The sequence below is a fragment of the Solanum stenotomum genome, chromosome 6 (genome assembly GCF_019186545.1).
Source record: "Solanum stenotomum isolate F172 chromosome 6, ASM1918654v1, whole genome shotgun sequence".
NCBI classification, from domain to species: Eukaryota; Viridiplantae; Streptophyta; class Magnoliopsida; order Solanales; family Solanaceae; genus Solanum; species Solanum stenotomum.
Genome location: NC_064287.1, coordinates 50,438,880 through 50,458,649, shown reverse-complemented (window position 1 = coordinate 50,458,649; position 19,770 = coordinate 50,438,880). Strand labels below are relative to the sequence as shown.

The 19,770-nt window shown below is 33.7% G+C and overlaps 3 protein-coding genes across 5 annotated transcripts in view; 2 read left to right on the top strand and 1 right to left on the bottom strand.

The window, feature by feature from the left end:
* LOC125868246 (putative late blight resistance protein homolog R1B-23) overlaps positions 1-9,487 on the top strand; it is a 94,665-nt gene extending 85,178 nt beyond the window's left edge. Inside the window, 1 exon segment of the mRNA XM_049548875.1 lies at positions 9,252-9,487. The gene's annotated coding sequence lies outside the window, so the exon portion shown is untranslated.
* LOC125868247 (putative late blight resistance protein homolog R1B-16) overlaps positions 1,816-19,770 on the top strand; it is a 144,236-nt gene continuing 126,281 nt past the window's right edge. The window contains exons 1-2 of the mRNA XM_049548876.1: positions 1,816-4,457; positions 4,553-5,324. Coding sequence (XP_049404833.1) covers positions 1,816-4,457; positions 4,553-5,324 — 3,414 coding nt within the window. The remainder of the gene's footprint in view (positions 4,458-4,552; positions 5,325-19,770) is intronic.
* The window catches only part of LOC125868253 (sphinganine C4-monooxygenase 1-like), a 185,393-nt gene continuing 172,095 nt past the window's right edge, over positions 6,473-19,770 (bottom strand). Inside the window, exon 4 of one of the 3 annotated variants that reach the window (XM_049548883.1) lies at positions 6,473-6,600. In XM_049548883.1, coding sequence (XP_049404840.1) covers positions 6,560-6,600 — 41 coding nt within the window. In that variant the 3' untranslated portion in view covers positions 6,473-6,559. Of the gene's footprint in view, positions 7,124-19,770 lie in introns of those variants that run through there. The other 2 variants (XM_049548881.1, XM_049548880.1) reach the window with 2 other exon arrangements.

Here is a 19,770-nt window from a genome sequence, read left to right as displayed (position 1 = left end):
ACTGCTGTGGGAGTTTCTCTAACCGACAACCATCACATAAGAGCTATAGTGATGATACAGCGATCGACCTCACGCTGCCAGAGCATCTTATACCCGGCCAAAGGTATAAGACCTGAACTGCCTAATGGATCCACTAGTCTAATCTGAAAAGGATTCATCTAAAAAGCATGATCCTTTTCTACCCATGGTGGCTAACATGGTTCTATGGGGGCTGTGGGTTCTTTGAACGCTCCCCCAATTCAGTGCTTGATACTACTCCCAAAAATGTACTGGCTCTTATGTTTTTAAAACATATTTATTCCTGCTGATATGAGATAATTACTCAAAAACTAGCCCGAAGGCTCTTTGGAAATCTCAGTTTCCAACCTTGTTTAGATGTAAAGACCTTTCTTTAAAACTTCTTTGGGAATACATAGTTCCCTAATAACTTTGAGAAATGAACTCAACTTTAAACTCTTGACTTAACTTGAAACTGGGACTCTTACTCGACTTGAAACTTGACTGCTAACTTCACTTGACTTGGAACTATCTTTCCTTGAATCGGAATTATGAATTCAAGGTGTTCGATCACATGTTATGGAGGGATTCTTGAACACTTAGACGTACTATGGAGTGTCGGAAACAACCATAAAACATAGGTATAATACTTTGGAACTTGCTTGAGAAAGTGAGAAAAGAAATGGGGAAACTTGGCTGAGACTTCAGATTTCTGGTGACACAGATGGGACTTACGGACGCCATCGACGGACCGTAGATGGACTTACGGTCCGTAGATCGCGTCAGAGATTTTCCCCAGAATTCATTTAAGAAAAAGACTAAGTGTTGACCTACGATCCTGACTTACGGTCCGTGGATCAGGCTACGGACCGTAGGTCGTGCCCGTAGATCGATGCCTCAAAAACCCAACTTCTGTCCCGATCGACGGTTGACCAGTACGGACCGTCAATCGATCTACGGTCCGTAGGTCAGGCCCGTAGATGGGGATCAACAGCTCAGAAATTTGCTGCGAAAAGATGGTGAATCAACTTTAAAAGGGTCACAACTCTTAGGGTCATAATTCCCTCAACATACAATAGGTTTTGACTTAAATACTCGACCCACTCATGTCCCACAACGAACAATACTTCAACAACACCACCAACAACATCAACAACAACTAACAACTTCAATACTTCAACAACAAATCCAAATCTTTTCTCAAATCATAGAATAAACTTAGTGTGTGTGAGGGAAAGGATCAACCCACACGAAAAAAACTCACATACCTTGATAGGGATCACCCCCGACGAAAATTCCACAATGATCTTGTTGATCCCTCTTTCTTCTCTTCTTCTTCTCCTTCTTCACTCTCAAGAACCCTAACTCTTTCTCTTTCAAAATGGGACAAAAATGATCCAAAGATCATCCTAATACAACAATATGAGCTCAAAATAAATGATTTGTGAAAGGACCAAAATGCCCTTAAATTTCCGGACGGATTTCCCTTCCAATTGCCCAACTTCTATAGGGCATAACTCCCTCATACGAACTCGGAATCGAGCAAACTTGGTGGCGTTGAAAAGGTTATTCCACGAGCTTCGCAACCATAATTGGAAATACTCCTAACTCATCCCGACCTAGGAGTTACGACTACTCAAAGTTGGCCAAAAACTCACTTTCTCCCATACTTGGCCAATTTTCCAGATTCTAAATTTTTCAAAAAAATAAAAAAATAAAAAATGACTATTTCCAAATTTCAAGCTCCTTCTAAGCCACTTCAAATTGTCGGATGTTACACTCTTCTTCCATAATAGGTCTAATTCATGTGTCACAAGGATGAATTTCAACAATGAATTGTCTGATCTGAAAAATCGCTTCCTAATTAGGATGGTGAGAGGCCAGAGATACTCGGATGTTCTAAGGCATCGAATAGATTTCTTTCTATGGGAGTTAAAAGTCCTTAATTGTTTTCTCCATTTGCAGAGCTTCACTTTTGCAAGTGAATGTGGTATGCTAGATAACTCACAGAAAATGCTAGAAATTTGCAAGAGGATTAATACACCACCTCCACATAATGCATTTGCATACTGGAAGGAGCTAATTTGCAAGACGCTGTGTGCTATTAGCATCCAGCCATATGATGGATTTGCATACTGGAAGAAAGTAATTTGGAAGACTAAGCAAGAATTCAGAGCTAAATACTCATTTCCAAAAACACTACTTGCAGACAACAAGGTAGATGATGATGATACTAATCCCGAATTTGTGATGGAATTCATCAATGCTGTTGTGGGGAATCTCAATGTTCTAGTCAAGATCAATGATCCATCTTCATTGCTGTTTGTTCCAGGACCCAAGGAACAAATAGAACAAGTGTTAAAGGAGTTGAAGTTATTGAGATTTTTTGTCTGCTTTGTTTCTAACAAATGTATAGAGCCTCAATACCAACATACTACTTTTTATACTCATGCTTTAATTGAGGCTAGCCACATCGCAATGGTTGTGTGGTTGAATTTACCAATGTATGGAAACAGAAATCAAGACTTGGCTTCAAGTGAAGTCAGTTGTTTGCTTTCTGATTTCATGGAAATGAAGATTAAGTCCATTCAGCCAGGCATCAGCCGCAACAATATTTATATTGATGTCCTGCAAGCTTTGAAGTCGACCATGCCACAAGCTCAAAAGAAGCATGCAGCTGAGAGTGGCATTGTGGAGATTCCGACACACAGTCTGATGGTTGGTTTGAGTGATCAAATGGCTGACCTTCAGGAGATGCTCTGCCTTCTAAAAGATGATCTCATTCATCTGCCAATACTAGATCTGGAATTTCAACCTCAAGATATGGATTCTGTTATTATTGATGCTGGACTTCTTATTTACTCATTCTATGATATGAAGGGGGAGGAGGAAGACACAACGTTGGAGGATATCAACCGGGAGTTTGGTTTTGATCTTTCCATAAACATTGAGCCTATCAAGGTGATGATCTACCTCGTCATGCAAAAGGCATTTCAATGTAACTTGCCAAGGATTCATGGACTAGGCTATGTCGATTTTCTATTGAAAAACCTGAAGGATTTCCAAGGCCGTTATTCAGATTCATTCGCTTTACACAAGACTCAAATTCAAGTAATTCAAAATGAATTTGAGAGCTTGCAACCTTTCCTGAAGGTTGTCGTAGAAGAGCCACACAATAAGTTCAAGAGACTGAGTGAAGATTGTGCTATACAGATAATTAGGAAAGCACATAAGGTGGAATATGTGGTTGATGCTTGTATAAACAAAGGCATTCCTCATTGGCGCCTCAAGGGTTGGCTCCAGATTATCATAGAGGATATTACTTGTATCAAAGAAAAGATTCAGGAAAAGAACACTGTTGACGATACAATGAAGACTGACATTGCTCGTACATCATCAAAACTGGCAAGGACTCCGAGGATGAATGAAGAAATTGTTGGGTTTAAGGATGTCATAGAAACTTTAAGAAATCAACTACTGAATGGAACCAAAGGGCAAGATGTCATTTCAATTCACGGCATGCCAGGTCTAGGTAAGACGACTTTGGCCAACACACTCTATTCTGACAGGTCAGTTGTCTCTCAATTTGATATTTGTGCGCAATGTTGTGTGTCTCAAGTATATTCATATAAGGACTTGTTATTGGCCTTGCTATGTGATGCTGTCGGTGAGGATTCTGACCGTAGAGAACTTCCTGACAATGAATTAGCTGATATGCTTCGCAAAACTTTATTGCCCCGAAGGTACCTTATCCTTGTTGATGACGTGTGGGACAATAGTGCTTGGGATGATTTAAGAGGTTGTTTTCCAGATGTCAATAACAGAAGCAGAATCATTCTAACGACAAGACATCATGAAATTGCCAAATATGCTAGTGTTCATAGTGATCCCCTTCATCTTCGTATGTTTGACAAAGATGAAAGTTGGAAGCTGCTTGAAAAGAAAGTGTTTGGTGAACAAAGCTGCTCCCCTCTCCTAAAAGATGTTGGGTTAAGAATAGCAAAAATGTGTGGACAACTCCCTCTTTCGATTGTTTTGGTTGCTGGTATTCTGTCAGAGATGGAAAAGGAAGTAGAATGTTGGGAACAAGTGGCCAACAATTTGGGTACCCACATTCACAATGACTCAAGAGCCATTGTAGACCAAAGTTATCATGTTTTACCCTGTCATCTTAAGTCTTGCTTCCTTTATTTTGGAGCATTTTTAGAGGATGAAGTGATTGACATTTCAAGGTTAATAAGGTTATGGATATCAGAATCATTTATAAAAAGTAGTGAAGGCAGGAGGTTGGAGGATATAGCAGAAGGTTACTTGGAGAATCTTATTGGAAGAAATCTAGTAATTGTTACTAAGAGGGCCGAATCAGATGGTAAGGTCAAAGCATGTCGCCTTCATGATGTATTACTCGACTTCTGCAAGGAAAGAGCAGCTGAGGAGAATTTTCTACTATGGATAAAACGGTAATATGATAAGTAATGGTACTTTCAATCAATCAAGTATTTCAAGTTATATTTGAAAATTAATGATATGATTTTGTTAATTGATATATTCACAGGGATCAGAGTACCAACGCTGTTTACTCTCACAAACGGCATGCTCACTTGGCCTTCACTGAAATGGATAGTCTTGTTGAATGGAGTGCGTCTTGCTCGCTTGTTGGGTCTGTACTTCTTAAGAACTACGCCCCCTTATCCTCTCCTGCTTTTTCAATTTCACACATTTTATTAAATTTTAAGTTTCTAAAAGTATTGGATTTGGAGCACCAGGTTGTTATTGATTTTATTCCAACTGAGCTTACTTATTTGAGGTATTTCTCTGCGCTCATTGATCAGAATTCAATTCCTTCAAGTATATCCAATCTTTGGAACCTTGAAACTCTTATATTAAAGCGTAGATCAGCTTGGAGAAATAATATGCTATTACTACCTGGTACAGTTTGGGATATGGTTAAATTGAGACATCTGCATATTCCTAACTTCATCCCAGAAAATGAAGAAGCATTACTCGAGAACTCTCCGAAACTTGATGATTTGGAAACCCTTTCCACTCTATATTTCTCTCGTGTTGAGGATGCAGAATTGATGCTGAGAAAAACACCTAATCTTCGAAAACTGATATGTGAAGTCGAGTGCTTAGAATTCCCCCATCACTGGCATGTGTTGAATTTTCCAATACGGCTTGAAATACTAAATCTTCATTTATCAAAAGCCTTTCAAACCACCCCCTTTTGCATCTCTGCACCAAATCTCAAATACTTGAAACTCTCTGCCTTTTACATGGATTCTCAGTATTTATCAGAAACTGCTGATCATCTGAAGAACCTTGAGGTACTCAAACTGTACTACGTTAAATTTGAGGAATGGAAAGTGAGCAATGGCAAGTTCCCTCAACTCAAAATCTTGAAACTAAAATGTGTGTCCTTGATGAAATGGATTGTAGCTGATGATGCCTTTCCTAACCTTGAACAATTGGTTTTGCGTGGATGTAAACATCTTATGGAGATCCCTTCTTGTTTCATGGACATCCCTTCTCTCAAGTACATCGAGGTAGAAGACTGCAATGAGTCGGTTGTCAAGTCAGCCATGAATATACAAGAAACACAAGTCGAAGATTATCAAAATACTAATTTCAAGCTCGTTCTCATCGGTACACTACTGAAAAAAGCTTTACTCTGCATGATTTTGATGAATCAGAAATGGCCTAAATTTTACAAACTGTTTTCTCTGTTATCTTTACCTCGTGGCCTCGTTTTACATTTGGGTTTTTCTCTTGCAGAAAAAGAGGTTAAATTTGGTATCCTATGGTGAAGATATATCCAAGGCATATAAAAGATTAGTTTTTCTTCCAGGTACTGCTTTTTTTTTTCTTTCTTTCCTTTTTTTTGAGTACACCAAATAGATAGATTCATCTTTTTTGTCTTTTCGATATGAAAGAGAAGAAACTTACTGTGACCAGAGATGTGGATGCTGATGAAGTTCAATTAGTTGTGGAGAAACTGAGAAAGCGTGGCATGCTCTAACAAAATGCTGAGCTCTGGTGAACTCAACCATGATGGATTTCCAAATAATGACAGGGTTGTAGTCCCAACTTGTCAACACAAATGTGCTATACTCATTTTGCTCACTGTAATACCATTTCATGACACACACAAAAACATTAACTGTAGTAAAGTTTTGATGGATCAGTAAATCTGAGTTCAACCCATTGTAATCCGTTCAAATTCAACTCAAAAAATGCCCATTGAGTTATTCTTTAACAGGGTATCCAGAGTGTGTAGCTAGAGTAATTTGGAATATCACATGTAATTTCTTTATGAGTTATTTCGTTTAATAAAGATTCTGTAAAACGTCTAACGGCTGTTGCATTCATTGTAAACTAAAAGGAAACTATTATTCGACCCTATTCCTTTCTCAAACCTCGAAACCAACACCAGTTATACAACAATAGATGCAGAACCCTTTAATTATATACTCTCTACAAATTAAATGAGTAACTAAGCATTTGAATAAGGCAAAAATTGCAGTGGTACATACTCTATGACAAACATGTACTAACAGTATTGTCAATGTTCCTTGCAATCTTTAACAGGCTTAGCTTCAAAACCTCCTTCTGGTCTCCTCTCAAGTTCATATGGCATGTAAGTACCAAGTATCCTATCCCACGTCACAAAGAAAGGCTGTGAATAGTTATACTTGGTCCCATAAAGCTGGTGATGGATATCATGGTAAGCGGAGTTGTTTTTAAAGAAGATATGGAAGAGATTTCCGGGCAACCATAGTCCGCAATGATCATCAACCGTCTTGATCGTAGCAAATGAGAAAAAGAAAATGGAGGTACGTGGTGACATGCCAGAGACAAGGAAAGCTAGAGCCCCGCCGATTGTGTCAAGAATCAGACCCTCCAAAGGGTGGTTGTACAAAGCTCCAAATGCATACGGAACAATTAGCCGGTGATGTTGATCATGGATATGTTTGTACAAGAACTTGTTTTGGTGCATGTACCGATGCATAAAATATTGCCAAGTATCTAACATCAACATGGCAACAAATAACTGTCTGCCAAGAACAAAGATTGAAGCGTGTCGATCCCCACCAGATTCACCATCATCTCCTGTGACCTGCTCCATATTAGTAGATAATCAGACAACAAGAATTAGTAAAAATACAAAGATAAAAATTGACATGATGTGGAACAAGAATATGAGAATCAGGTTCATGATTGGAACAAGATACTAAAAGTACACAAAACAAGTATGGGAAGACAACTACTCATGGTATGTACTTAAGTTACTTATCAGAATTCAGAACATACGAAAGGTGTACAACTTTTAACTCATTGATCAGAGATTAGTTGTATTCGGTATGAGCTAGCCCTCTCCTAATTAAACTTATCTATTTTCCTCTTGGGATCAGAAAAGCTTACATTTCTGCTATCATAAATGATAAGGCAAGTGCTAATTTGTGGGTCCCAGAATCACAAGCCAACTTACCAAAGTGAAAGGGAACCAAAGCAGTGCATTAGTTGAGTCAAGACTCAAGAGACCCAACTAATGACCACCCATAAAGAGAAGTGCCAACAAATAAAATAAGTTTGAAGTAGAATTTTCAAGGGGGTAGACATGAGTTAGGCTAAACTTTGCAAATTAGGCTACAGCCTACACACATATCAACGCAAGCCAAAGGAAAGACAAGACCACATTGTTTTCTTTTTATATCTCTTCTTTGCAGGTTAGAGAAATGAATCTATCCCTCAACATATCCAAGCTCACATATTGCAGTTGAAAAGATCATCTCACAACTTACTTTAGTCTTTCCATAAGACCAAACATAAGTGAAGTAGCACAGTAGAAAGCTAGGTAGACAAGGAAATGCAAAAGAAGAGCAATGATTCCCCATTTTACCACATTTCAAGTTTCTAAAAGTACTGGATTTGGAACACCAGGTTGTTATTGATTTTATTCCAACTGAGCTCCCTTACTTGAGGTATTTCTCTGCGCTCACTCATCAGAATTCAATTCCTTCAAGCATATCCAATCTTTGGAACCTTGAAACTCTTATATTAAAGCGTAGATCAGCTATGACGCTATTACTACCTAGTACAGTTTGGGATATGGTTAAATTGAGATATCTGTATATTCCTAACTTCTGCCCTGAAAATAAAAAAGCATTACTCGAGAACTCTCCAAAACTTGATGATTTGGAAACCCTTTCCAATCCATATTTCACTCGTGTTGAGGATGCAGAATTGATGCTGAGAAAAACACCTAATCTTCGAAAACTGAAATGTGAAGTCCAGTGCTTAAAATACCCCCATCAGTACCATATGTTGAATTTTCCAATACGGCTTGAAATACTAAATCTTCATTTATCAAAAGCCTGTGAAACCGTCCCCTTTTGCATCTCTGAACCAAATCTCAAATACCTGAAATTCTCTGGCTTTTACCTGAATTCTCAGTACTTATCAGAAACTGTTGATCATCTCAAGCACCTTGACATACTCAAACTGTACCGCGTTGAATTTGGTGATCATGGGGAATGGAAAGTGAGCAGTGGCAAGTTCCCTAAACTCAAAATCTTGAAACTAGAATATTTGTCCTTGATGAAATGAATTGTAGCTGATGATGCCTTTCCTAACCTTGAACAATTGGTTTTGCTTAGATGTCAAGATCTTATGGAGATCTCTTCTTGTTTCATGGACATCCTTTCTCTCAAGTACATTGAGGTAGACATCTGCAACAAATCTGTTGTTAAGTCAGCCAAGGATATACAAGAAGCACAAGTCGAATATAATCAAAATACCAATTTCAAGCTCGTCATCATCAAGGTACACTACTGAGAAAAGCTTTATTCTGCATGATTTTGATGAATCAGAAATAACGGCTTTAAACTTTATGAACTGTCTTCACTGTTATCTTTAACCCTCGTGGAGTCATTTGGGTTTTCTTGCAGAAAATGGTGTTGAAATTCGATACATCTCATGATGAAGAGATACTTAAAAGATTATCCTCTCTTCCAGGTACAGATTATATTTTCTTTCTTTCCTTTTTTTTAGTACATCATAAAATTGATTCATCTTTTTTGTCTTTTTGATATGAAAGGGATAAAATCAATTTCAATTAATAGGATAGAAAAGATCTTACTGTGGTTGGAGATGTGGATGCTGATGAAGTTCGATTGGTTGTGGGCAAACTAAGCAAGCGTGACATGCTGTAACGAAATGCTGAACTCTGGTAAACTCAGCCATGGATGATGGATTTCCAGAAAATGACAAGGTTATAGTCCCATTGTAATTTGTTCAAATTCAACTCAAAACGCCCATTTATCACCTCTAACTGATGACCACATCTGCAAAGTTAATGGTATTGTTGATGATTTTCAAAGCAAGGTTGAGGAACTAGTTACTTAAGCTAGGACCTAAGACTTTTACCCATTTTCAACTGTGATTTTTGTTGTATGATAAATGGACATTTTTAAGGCAGTTCTCACACAAAGTTATAAATATTTATATAAAAAGAAAAAAAACAGTTGTAATTATTTATTGGCTGTAAACTAATATCTGTATTATTTGCTATGTCTGCTTTACTTCTGTATTTTGAACTGCTTTGATATGCGTTACTTGAGCCGAGGATCTTTTGGAAACAGTGCATCTACCTCTAGGTAAGGGTAATAAGATTTGCACACTCTCTACCTACCGCAGACCCGTATCTGTGAGATCACATTCGTATGGTGTTGGTTGTGATCTTAAACTAAAATGTGTATTCCTGGAGCTAAAAATTTGACACCAGAAAGAGAAAGATCATACCTTTGTCGGATTGTTTGTTTTTGTATGTTTTGTAGCTCTAAATATTCTGGAGTCTGGACAACTATAACTATATTTTATGATCTATTAAGTCATTGAATTTGTCTTTAACAGGGTATGCAGAGTTTGTAGCTGGTGCAATTTGGAACATCACATGTAATTTCTTTATGAGTTGTTTCTTTTAATAAAAAATCTGTAAACTTCCCAGAAGCTGGTGAATTCATTGTAATTTTAAATTAAACACATTGCAAACTATTCACTCAGTCCTTAATGTTTGTGATTCCTGAATTGAATGGTTTCACCCTTTTGTATTTTCTTATGAGTTATGCTACCCTTTTGCTTCTTATGAGTCCACCAAAATGCTGTAATGCCACTCTGTTAAGATCTTGCTTCTACATGATACATTGCTGCATCTTTATGTGGACAGTTCCCTTCAGAACGTTTTGAAGGTCGAAGAACTGAAGTTTTAAGACATCAAACATTCTTGCAGGTATTACATATATGGTATATCATAGATTAAGTGTTAAAGTGATTGTAAGGTAACTTTGTTAGAGCAACAACAATATATTCAATGTAATGGTGCTGTCACATTTCTGCTCAAGTGAGAGTCTTCCCATTAAATAGGGATGTGCTGTCATTCTATCTCTCTAAATACCCTTTTCCCAAAATACCACTTTCAGCCAATTTGGTCACTCAACTTTGAATAGTTCACTTATAAATTGACTCAATTTTGTTTTATAACATAAAAGTCACTCATATTTTATATGTTTGAATTTCCTCTATCTTTTGTAGGAATACTAATTTTCTATACAAATTCTGATATCGTAAAACAACTTTTAAAATTTTTATTATGTCTTTATTATTATATTAGTTTATTATAATTTTTTAAACGCTAATTAAATATATTTATAAGAATTCTGAAAAATGAAACATACAAAAGTTATGAATAATATTTAACATTAGAAGTTACAAGTAAATGAAGAGATATGAGTTATAAATAATTGAAATGTACAATTTTATTACATTAAATGTATTAATAATTATGCATTGATTTTATTTGTAAAATAAATAAATGAAAATATAAGGGGTGAAAATACAAAAAAAGAAGAAAAAAATATAATCATCTGTGACTACATAAAAATTATAAATTCATTTTCAAACAAAAAAGAATAGTGACAAAAACAGATTGTTACACACGCAAAAAAATGACATCATGAAGTTAATATTTTATTTTCAATTACATTTTTGCAAGTATAATAAAAATGAAATGGGATAATCATAATTTGTTTTTGTTATTAAAATGGGATAATTATATTAATTGTGCTTCATAACCAAAAAAAAAAGGTAGAATAGTAAAAGATCATATGATTAACATTGACAATACATGTAGCTAAATTATTTATACAAATCAAAATTAAAAAAATTCTAGGAAAAGTAACTTAAGCTACTAATACAAGTTCAAGTAAAAAAAAAAAAGATCTAAAAAATGATTTTTAATTATGCTTCAATTTTTTTTCTTTCTACCATCCCTTTGCAAGTAGATTTGCTATCATATTTTGCTCCATATGTCAAACTCTTCATCATATGCAACCAATTGAATAAAAAAATATTATATGGATAAATAAAATATCATGTACCAATTAAAAAATAAAATACCAAAAGAAAAAAAAAGAAATTGAAAGTATATGTAATATATTTGTTTATTATTTTTTCAATAGTACTAACAATACTAAATAATTATCATTTCTTGAAATCTAACAAATATTATAATTAAACTACATTATATTTTGAAACTGAATATTAGAAAGAACAACTACATACTGATAACATATTATTAAGAATTATAAAGGTATTATTTTTTTATTATACTTGCTTGGTGAATGATATATAACACATATATAAACAAAATATTAAGAAAGCATGTCCAAGTACATAAAAATAAAAATAAAAACTTGAGAATGAAATATATCTTACCTTCATGTACTTTTTTTTTGTTACATGTTAGATAATTCACAAACAAATATGATGAAGAAGAGAAATGATAATTTTAAATGTAATCTTCATGAAACTAAATATGAATTTATACAGAAAAAATAGAACAAATGAAAAAATACAGACTTGAGAATGAAATATTTCTTACCTCATGTACTTCTTTTTTGTTACATGTTAGTTCATTCACAAATCAAATATGAATTTATATAGACAAAATAGAGGAAATGAAAAAATAAAGATTTGAGAATGAAATATTTCTTACCTTCATGTACTTCTTTTTTCTTACATGTTAGTTCATTCACAAACCAATATGATGAAGAAGAGAAAGGGTAATCTTGAATGTGAATCTCCATGAACTAAATATGAATTTATAGGCAAAATAGAGGAATATCATAAGACATCATAAACTTACAAATTTAAGTTTAGAGGTTATGGACATAAGAATTATGAGAGTTATGAATATTATTAAAAGTTAAAATTAAAGAGAAGTAAGTCGTGTATAATAACTCCTTGTGAATAAATTAAAAACTACTTAAAATATAAGAAAATATTATCATTTTATGATTAGAAGTGAGACAAACAAATAAAAAAAGAATGTGAAGAGTTTTTGTTGTAAATGTTCATCCATTAATAAAATATTTATTTGTACTAAATTAAGTATTACTTTCACAATATAATAATTTACAATACAATAATTAATTTAAATTTTTTAAAAAGGCCAAAAAAAGGAGAAAAAAGATAAATGCAAATGGAGGCCATAGAGAGGTGTCACATCACCTTCTCTATGTTTCTCCTTTATTATATATATAGATATGATATGGAGTTAATATCATAAAAGGTCACTCAACTATTAAAATTGATGTAGTAAAGTCATTAAACTTTGTTTTGTATCAAAAAAATCATTCAACTTAAGATTTTTATTTTTCAAAATCACTCAACCAAATTTTATCATTAAAAGAAAATCTAACATGATAAAATAAATTATTTTTGTATGTATTGAAGCATAAAATGCATAAATAAATAAAATTAAAGAAAATCCATTACACCTCTTCTCGCTTTCTTTCTCTATTTCCACAAAAATTCTCATTAAAAAAGGCCTTCGGAAGATTCGTTAATATTGTTCATGTTAAAATCTTCTTAAACAATGGATTCACATATATGAACAACTAAATTTATTATAAGATAATATTAATAAACTTACGATTTAACTTTTGAATAAGAATTTAGGCCTATCCGAAGAATTGTTGGTAAAAGTTGGAGTCAAAGATTTCATTTTAGCATATATGTTCATAAAATGTGTTTACTGTTATATTTTTTCTTTTTTCTTTTCATAATATTTAGGTAAATTAAACCTTCATACTTTGTAAGAAGAAATTCATTATTAAAGAAAAATAACATGAATAATCTGAAACAATTTTTCGAAGGTCCTTTTGGTCAATAAATTAAAGAAACAGACAAAAAGAAGAAGCTCAACAACAATTTATAAAAGAAACGGAGACATGAAATTTAACAAAAAATCTAAATTCATACATTATAATTGCACAAATTTAAGTTGAGTGATTTTATTAATATAAAACAAAGTTCCATGAATGGAATGTCTGTTCTAAAGAAGAAGGTTGCTTGATTATTCTTTTCAGGAGCAAGCCATAAGGACTCTGTAGATCGCGAGAATGCATGTTCTGATGCTTGCACGGGCTCATCTGCTTCATCAATTCTAATAGTTGAGTGATTTTTTATGATATTAACTCTATGATATGATTGAAAGACATAACAAATAAGAAGCCTAACTAATAAAGTAGAAGAACTACAGTTTCTATAATAATAAAATAACACATGAGTGCTCAAATCTGTCGCTATATTTTCACGAAGGCCTCTCTATCTAAATATGAGCAAAATAATACTCCTTTTTATCCAACAATAGTTGTCCACTATATTAAAAATAGTTATCCAACAATATTTGTCTAATTTAGAAAATTAAGAGATAATTTATCTTTTGTATATATTTTATCCTTGTTATTAAACTATTTGTCATCTATATTTTCAAAGCATTAAATTTAATAAAGTTAAAGGATAATACAGTAATATTACCCTTATTTATTTATTGTTTCTTAGAAAATGTGTCAAGTCAATAGTGGATAACTATTATTGGATAGGAAGGAAATAACATTTGAAAAATTTAGGAGTTCAAGAAGTATAAGGGAATAGGACAGGTTGGATGGAGCAATAAATATATTAAAAACAGTTTCATGTGGTCATCTGAAAAGGCTCTCCCACATTTATTTCTTTAAATTGTTTTTTGTCACTTCAGTTTTATTATTTAATGAATTTAGATTTACAATTGTGCACAAAACATACTTGCATGAAGGGTAAAACAATTATTCAATTAAATATTTTATAACAATTTTATTTAGTGTAGGGGTAAAATCATAATTTAATTTTAGACTTGAAGTCTTCCCACTTTAATAATACTAATACGTTTAACCTCTATTACTGTATAAAATATATAGATCTAACTCATGTATAGAAAATATTTGCAATATCAACTCAATTAACTTAAAAGGCAATAAAATATACATGTTATCATATGCATACAAAATGGAAAAGGTTAAACAAAACAATATATTAATCAGAATAAGAAAGAATATCCAAAAAAAAACAAATTACATAGAATTATAAGATAATGAAATATAAAAGTGTAGTGAAATAGCATTTTATGTCCAATTTATAAAGGAAGAGTGCATCAAAAGTTGTGAGTGAATGCGAAAGTTATAGAGTAAAAGGGTAAATTTACGTGATTTGATAGATGGATATGATTGTGTTGACCAAATGAACCAAAAAATTGTTAATAATTTTTATAGAACATAAAAAGTTATTATAGAAATGTATTGAAAAACTTAAAAGAAAAAACATTTATTTCATAAGCAATAAAAGAAAAAATCAATTCAAATGAATATTAAATAATGATTTGTCCTTTCATCTATGTGGCTATACAACTCCCATTTTTCTATTGGTTTGTATTTACTTTTTTTATTTATCATATTTATATATGTATATTTATCATATTTTTATACTTAATGTCTTGATATAATATTTCCTTGAAAGACAAAAGAATTATTCAACATCTAAAAGGACTAACTATTAAATCTCATTAAAAAGTGGAAAATGATCAGTTGTAAGTTGTAACATCTAATTATGTATTTGGTATAGTTTAATTGTCATTATTTATTTGATTTTAAAAGTAAGGTATTTATTCAATTAAAAAATTAGTGAAAGACATTTCCGTAATTTAACTTTAAACTCAAGACATTTCCACTTTATATATATATATATACTAGTCATGGGCATGCATTACACGTGTGAGCCATGCTAACTTGTGTCATTCTCTATCGATAACCCAAAACAAATAACATGGTTGCATTTCTTAAAAAAAAATTAGCCGCTCTTCGATAACTCAAAACAAAAAGCACTCTGTATCAAAGGGTGTTTTGGTAGCAGGTGTGACAATATGTCAGTAGTTGCTCTGCTTTTTGCAGCAATTGCTATATATTAGCACCCTTTTATGAAGAAATATAGAGATGCCAAAACCCCTCCAAAAAGAAAGGCAATTACGAAGTATTTAAGGGTATTTTCATTCCAGCAGCTGCACGAAGCCACCAACGGTCTCAAGACAGAAAGACATTTTGTCATTCTTTTTTCAACAGACTAAAAGGGCAATTATATCACATAAATTGGGACACGGACCTCTAGACCTGATCTGAGATCTAACTCCCAGGTTTGAGGTCGGATCGGATTGGGTCGAAGTCAGATCCCGATCTGGGTGTCGGGTCCCGTGTTAGGATTCGAGGTCGGATCCTAGGTCGAGTGTCGAGGTGGGGTTCCAGGTCTGGTGACGAAGTCGGGTTTTGGGTTGAGAGTCGAGGTTGGATTGGGTCCCTTGTCGCGTGTCATGGTTGGATCCGGGTTAGAAATCGGGTCGCCGGTCGAGTTGTGGGGTTGGGTCCCGGATCGAGAGTTGGAGTCGGGTCCCAATTCAAATGTTGTGTCTCGAATCGAGAGTCGGGGTCGAGTCCTAAATCGAGTCTTGGGGTTGGATCCTGAATCGATTATCGGGCGTGTACAATGCCTTTAAGACAAGATAGAAAGACATACTTTGTCATTCTTTTTTCGACACACTAAAAAGGAAAGTACATCACATAAATTGAAACGACGTTTCTATTGCCAATGTTGAAAGACTATTCTTGTCCTGATTAGTAGACTTTAAAGGTTTAGTTCATATATAATTAGGTCCCTTGAGGACTAGGAAGGTTAAGTTAAGAATTAAGATCCAATAATGCATGTTGTTGACTCCCAATTTTGACCCTCCACGATAGAAATTAATTTTCGAACTTCTTAATTTCAAATGATTTGAAATAATTAGGTTTATAAAAATTCGAAATGTTTTGGAGGTTTGATTATTTTTAGTCATTTCTACAACATTTTAGGTGGTAATTATGTTCTTACCTAATTAGTATATTTTATAAAGTCATCTCCAAAGACGTTACGTTTTAGTTAAGTGTTTTATTAATTCACTTTAGTTTAAGTTATAGTTACAATTTTCAAGTTTTAAAATAGCCTTGTAAATTTTATAACTTTTGAATAATAAATTTGCTTTATATAATTATATATATTATTAGTATGTTTTTATAAATATTTAATAATCATCCCCGAAGATTTCACATTTCAAGTTAAATATTTTATTAATTTAGTTTGGTCTAAGTTATAGTTGTAATTTCGAGTTAATTAATTTGCATCTAATTTAATTATGTTTTAGTTAAATTAATTAATGTCGTTAAAATTAAGAAATTTGTTAACTAATTAGATAATTCATCTTATTTAGATTTTTAGCCAAAGTCGCAAATTAAATTTGGTGTGGCTATAGCTTATTTACGATTTTTGCCATCTCCTTTTACCTCTTTTTTTTTAACCTTTAAAGTAACAAATATTGGGCCATTTTCAGCCCAAATCCCCCTTAATTGCCAGCCCACTTCCTCTTCTAAAAGCCCACCAAACACGTCCCAAACAACTCAACATCAATACATATCACATACATACAGTACATACCCGACCCAACCCTTTTCTTCTTCAGAAAAGAGACCCAGAAACGACGTTCACAATGAACAAATGGAAAAGCACGCAGCAGCGTGAAAATACACGGCGAATTCATGGAAAAGCAGCAAGGAACGCAATACAATGCTCCTCTTTGTCGTCTCTTTCATGTCCCTTTCCCTCGTACTGTCGCAGCAGCAAAAGCAAGCCGCGTCTCAGTCCTTGGGGCTGTGGGATCGATCCACGTCGCACCCAAGGACGAGTGATTCGATCCCACCCGTTCGTCCCCCTTTCCTCTTCCGAAATGGGTCTAAATTACAGAGAAAAGGTTGCCTCCCCTTAATGGTGAAAAATTTTTGAAATTTGAATTTGGAATGGGCCTCTTTCTATCCGGATTTTCATCCGTTTTCCCCCTATTCCGAACCCTAGTTTATTCTATATATTCTTGGATTATTCATTTGTAAAAGGGGGGCTCTTTTTTGGAGTTGGGAGAAATTATTGGAGAAAAACATAGGAATCAGTTAACCTTTAGACAAAGACAACACATTGAAAATTCCAGCAATACTACTACATACAGAGATTTAAGATAGTTTCCTGGAATCCAGATTTCGATTTTGGTTCTTGTTCCTGTTGTTTTTTTTGCCGCTCATTGGAATTCTAGGAATTGCGTCTCGGTGGCGATTCCGTTCTGCTCGTTCAAGTTTTCAGTTCGCTGCTCCAAAGAAGGTAAACTTCTTTGATCTTAATTCTTTTAGTTGGTATTTCGTTTAAGAACTGAAGCTCTCTGTTGGTGACTTCTCTCCCTCTCATGAATGCATCTGTCGTTTAATATCTTAGCTCTTTAGCTGCTAAAGGTGAAAGTGTATTCTTTGGTGTATGATTCAAGTCCGGGATTCGTTAGTTAAGAGTTTGAGTTTTCTTGCTGTAAGTTTATTTCATTTTATTGTCGAAAATGCCGGATGAATTTCTTTCTCTTTTTGTTTGAAATGATTTGATGTTCATTCGGTCTCGACTATGAATGCGTTAGCTATACAGACTTGCTCTATTCATTTCACTTGTGTCTAGCTTATTTGTTGGTCGCATGAGATCTCTCTTAGGATCCAAAATATGTCTGTTGTTTCCTTACTATCTAATGTAGTACGTTATTATGTCGCTTGTTAATCTCTACTTCTAATGGTCTTTAATCAATTTGCTAAGTTCGTTATAGGCTTCTAATGTTCCCTTGTCTTCTCTTGAGCTTCAAGATTGTTATTATTATTATTATTATTATTTATTTATTCACTGTTATTTAAAGGCTGTCCTATTTCTTTTTTTTTTAGTTATCCATTTTCACTGTTTTGTCATTTCATTTGAGTTTAGTTTGTTCATTGGTTACTCGTTAACATTATTCTGTGCTTATTTTTATTAAAACAACATCTATGTTTCCGTCATATGTTTGGAAAGTATAGAAGGCATTATGTGGTTGCGTATTTACTCACCTTAAATAAATAGTATTTTGGAATTTGTGTTCTTTTTTTTAAAAAAAAAACAAAATGTTCACAAGTTTGTTTGTGTCCAAATTTGAAAGGAAATTTCCCTTGCTCGTCCTTCGGTTTGCTTGTTACTCGATGTTTCAGTTTAGAATATGATAGTATAATAAATATTAGGATATGGTAGTATAATAAATATTAGAATGCGGTAGTATACAAATTCAGAATATGGTAGCATATAAATTCTGTTTTATTTGAGTGTTTTCTCTTATATTATTCATGACTCTTGCTTACTAATTCTCATTTTCGTGTTTGCATGTGAAATTTGTCTGGGTTCTCGCGGTCTCTATCGTCGCATTTTCCTCTGGGCCACGGAGGCCCATATTCCATTTTTATCCGAGTCAGCTAGCCCTAAAAATTGACGAACAGGTCTCGAAGTTGAAAGAAGCAACAAATTGAGAAATTGAAAAGATTGGGCCAAAGGCCCACTCTTAATTCAAAAAAATTGTATTTTTGGGCCTAAGCAGACTTATTTACTATTATTTGTTAATTCTTAGGACAGGTGAAGGAATTGGGCCTAAGGTCCAAAAGAAAGATATCTACTTTTGTTAGATTAGGACAGGTATCAGTGATTTAAATGGGTCAAAGGTCCAAAACAAAAATGGGCCCAAATACTGGTCCAGGCGGACAGAAAATCCAGATTTGGGCCCAAGTCTCTCTCTCTTATTTTACTGTGTTTGTTTACTCATTTATTATCCGCTATTAATCTTAAGGTTTTAAAAATTCAAATCCCCAAAAGAGTCCATTTCAAGCAAACACTTATATTTCTAACAAAATCATTACTACTTCAAGACTGTTTATAAGTTACTTGTTTAAGTAATTTTTCCCATACCCTTAAAAAGATTTATGGTTTTAAACTACTTATTCGCAACTTAGACAAATATTCATATTACTTAAAATATTAGCCAAATAATTAATTGTCGGATAACCGTGTGTTAGCGGGCATTACGGGTGCTTTAAGCCCTTCCCGAAATGCTAATAAGAACCTCGAACCCCCTTTAAATATTTTTCAATTAATTTCCTGTTTTAATCTTTTGAAGAATTCGTTTTCTTAATTTTACCTTAAAAATTAAGTGGTGATTCTAAATCAGTCCAATTAATATAAATAAAACACATGTGAACATTTGTCTTTTTTCAAGGGGACCATATATTATTACTCTTATTTATAAGTGTCACTTCTAAAGGACAAACACTGCATCATGTTGTTGTACCCAAGTGTCACACCCCAAATCTGGATGTGATGGCACGTGTCCATTTCCCACCGGACACGTCAGCCTAACCCAACCACAACGATAGAGAAGTAGAAATATGAGAATAAAATATAATAAATAAGCGGAAGATTTTCATTAAGACTCAACACTACCCAGAA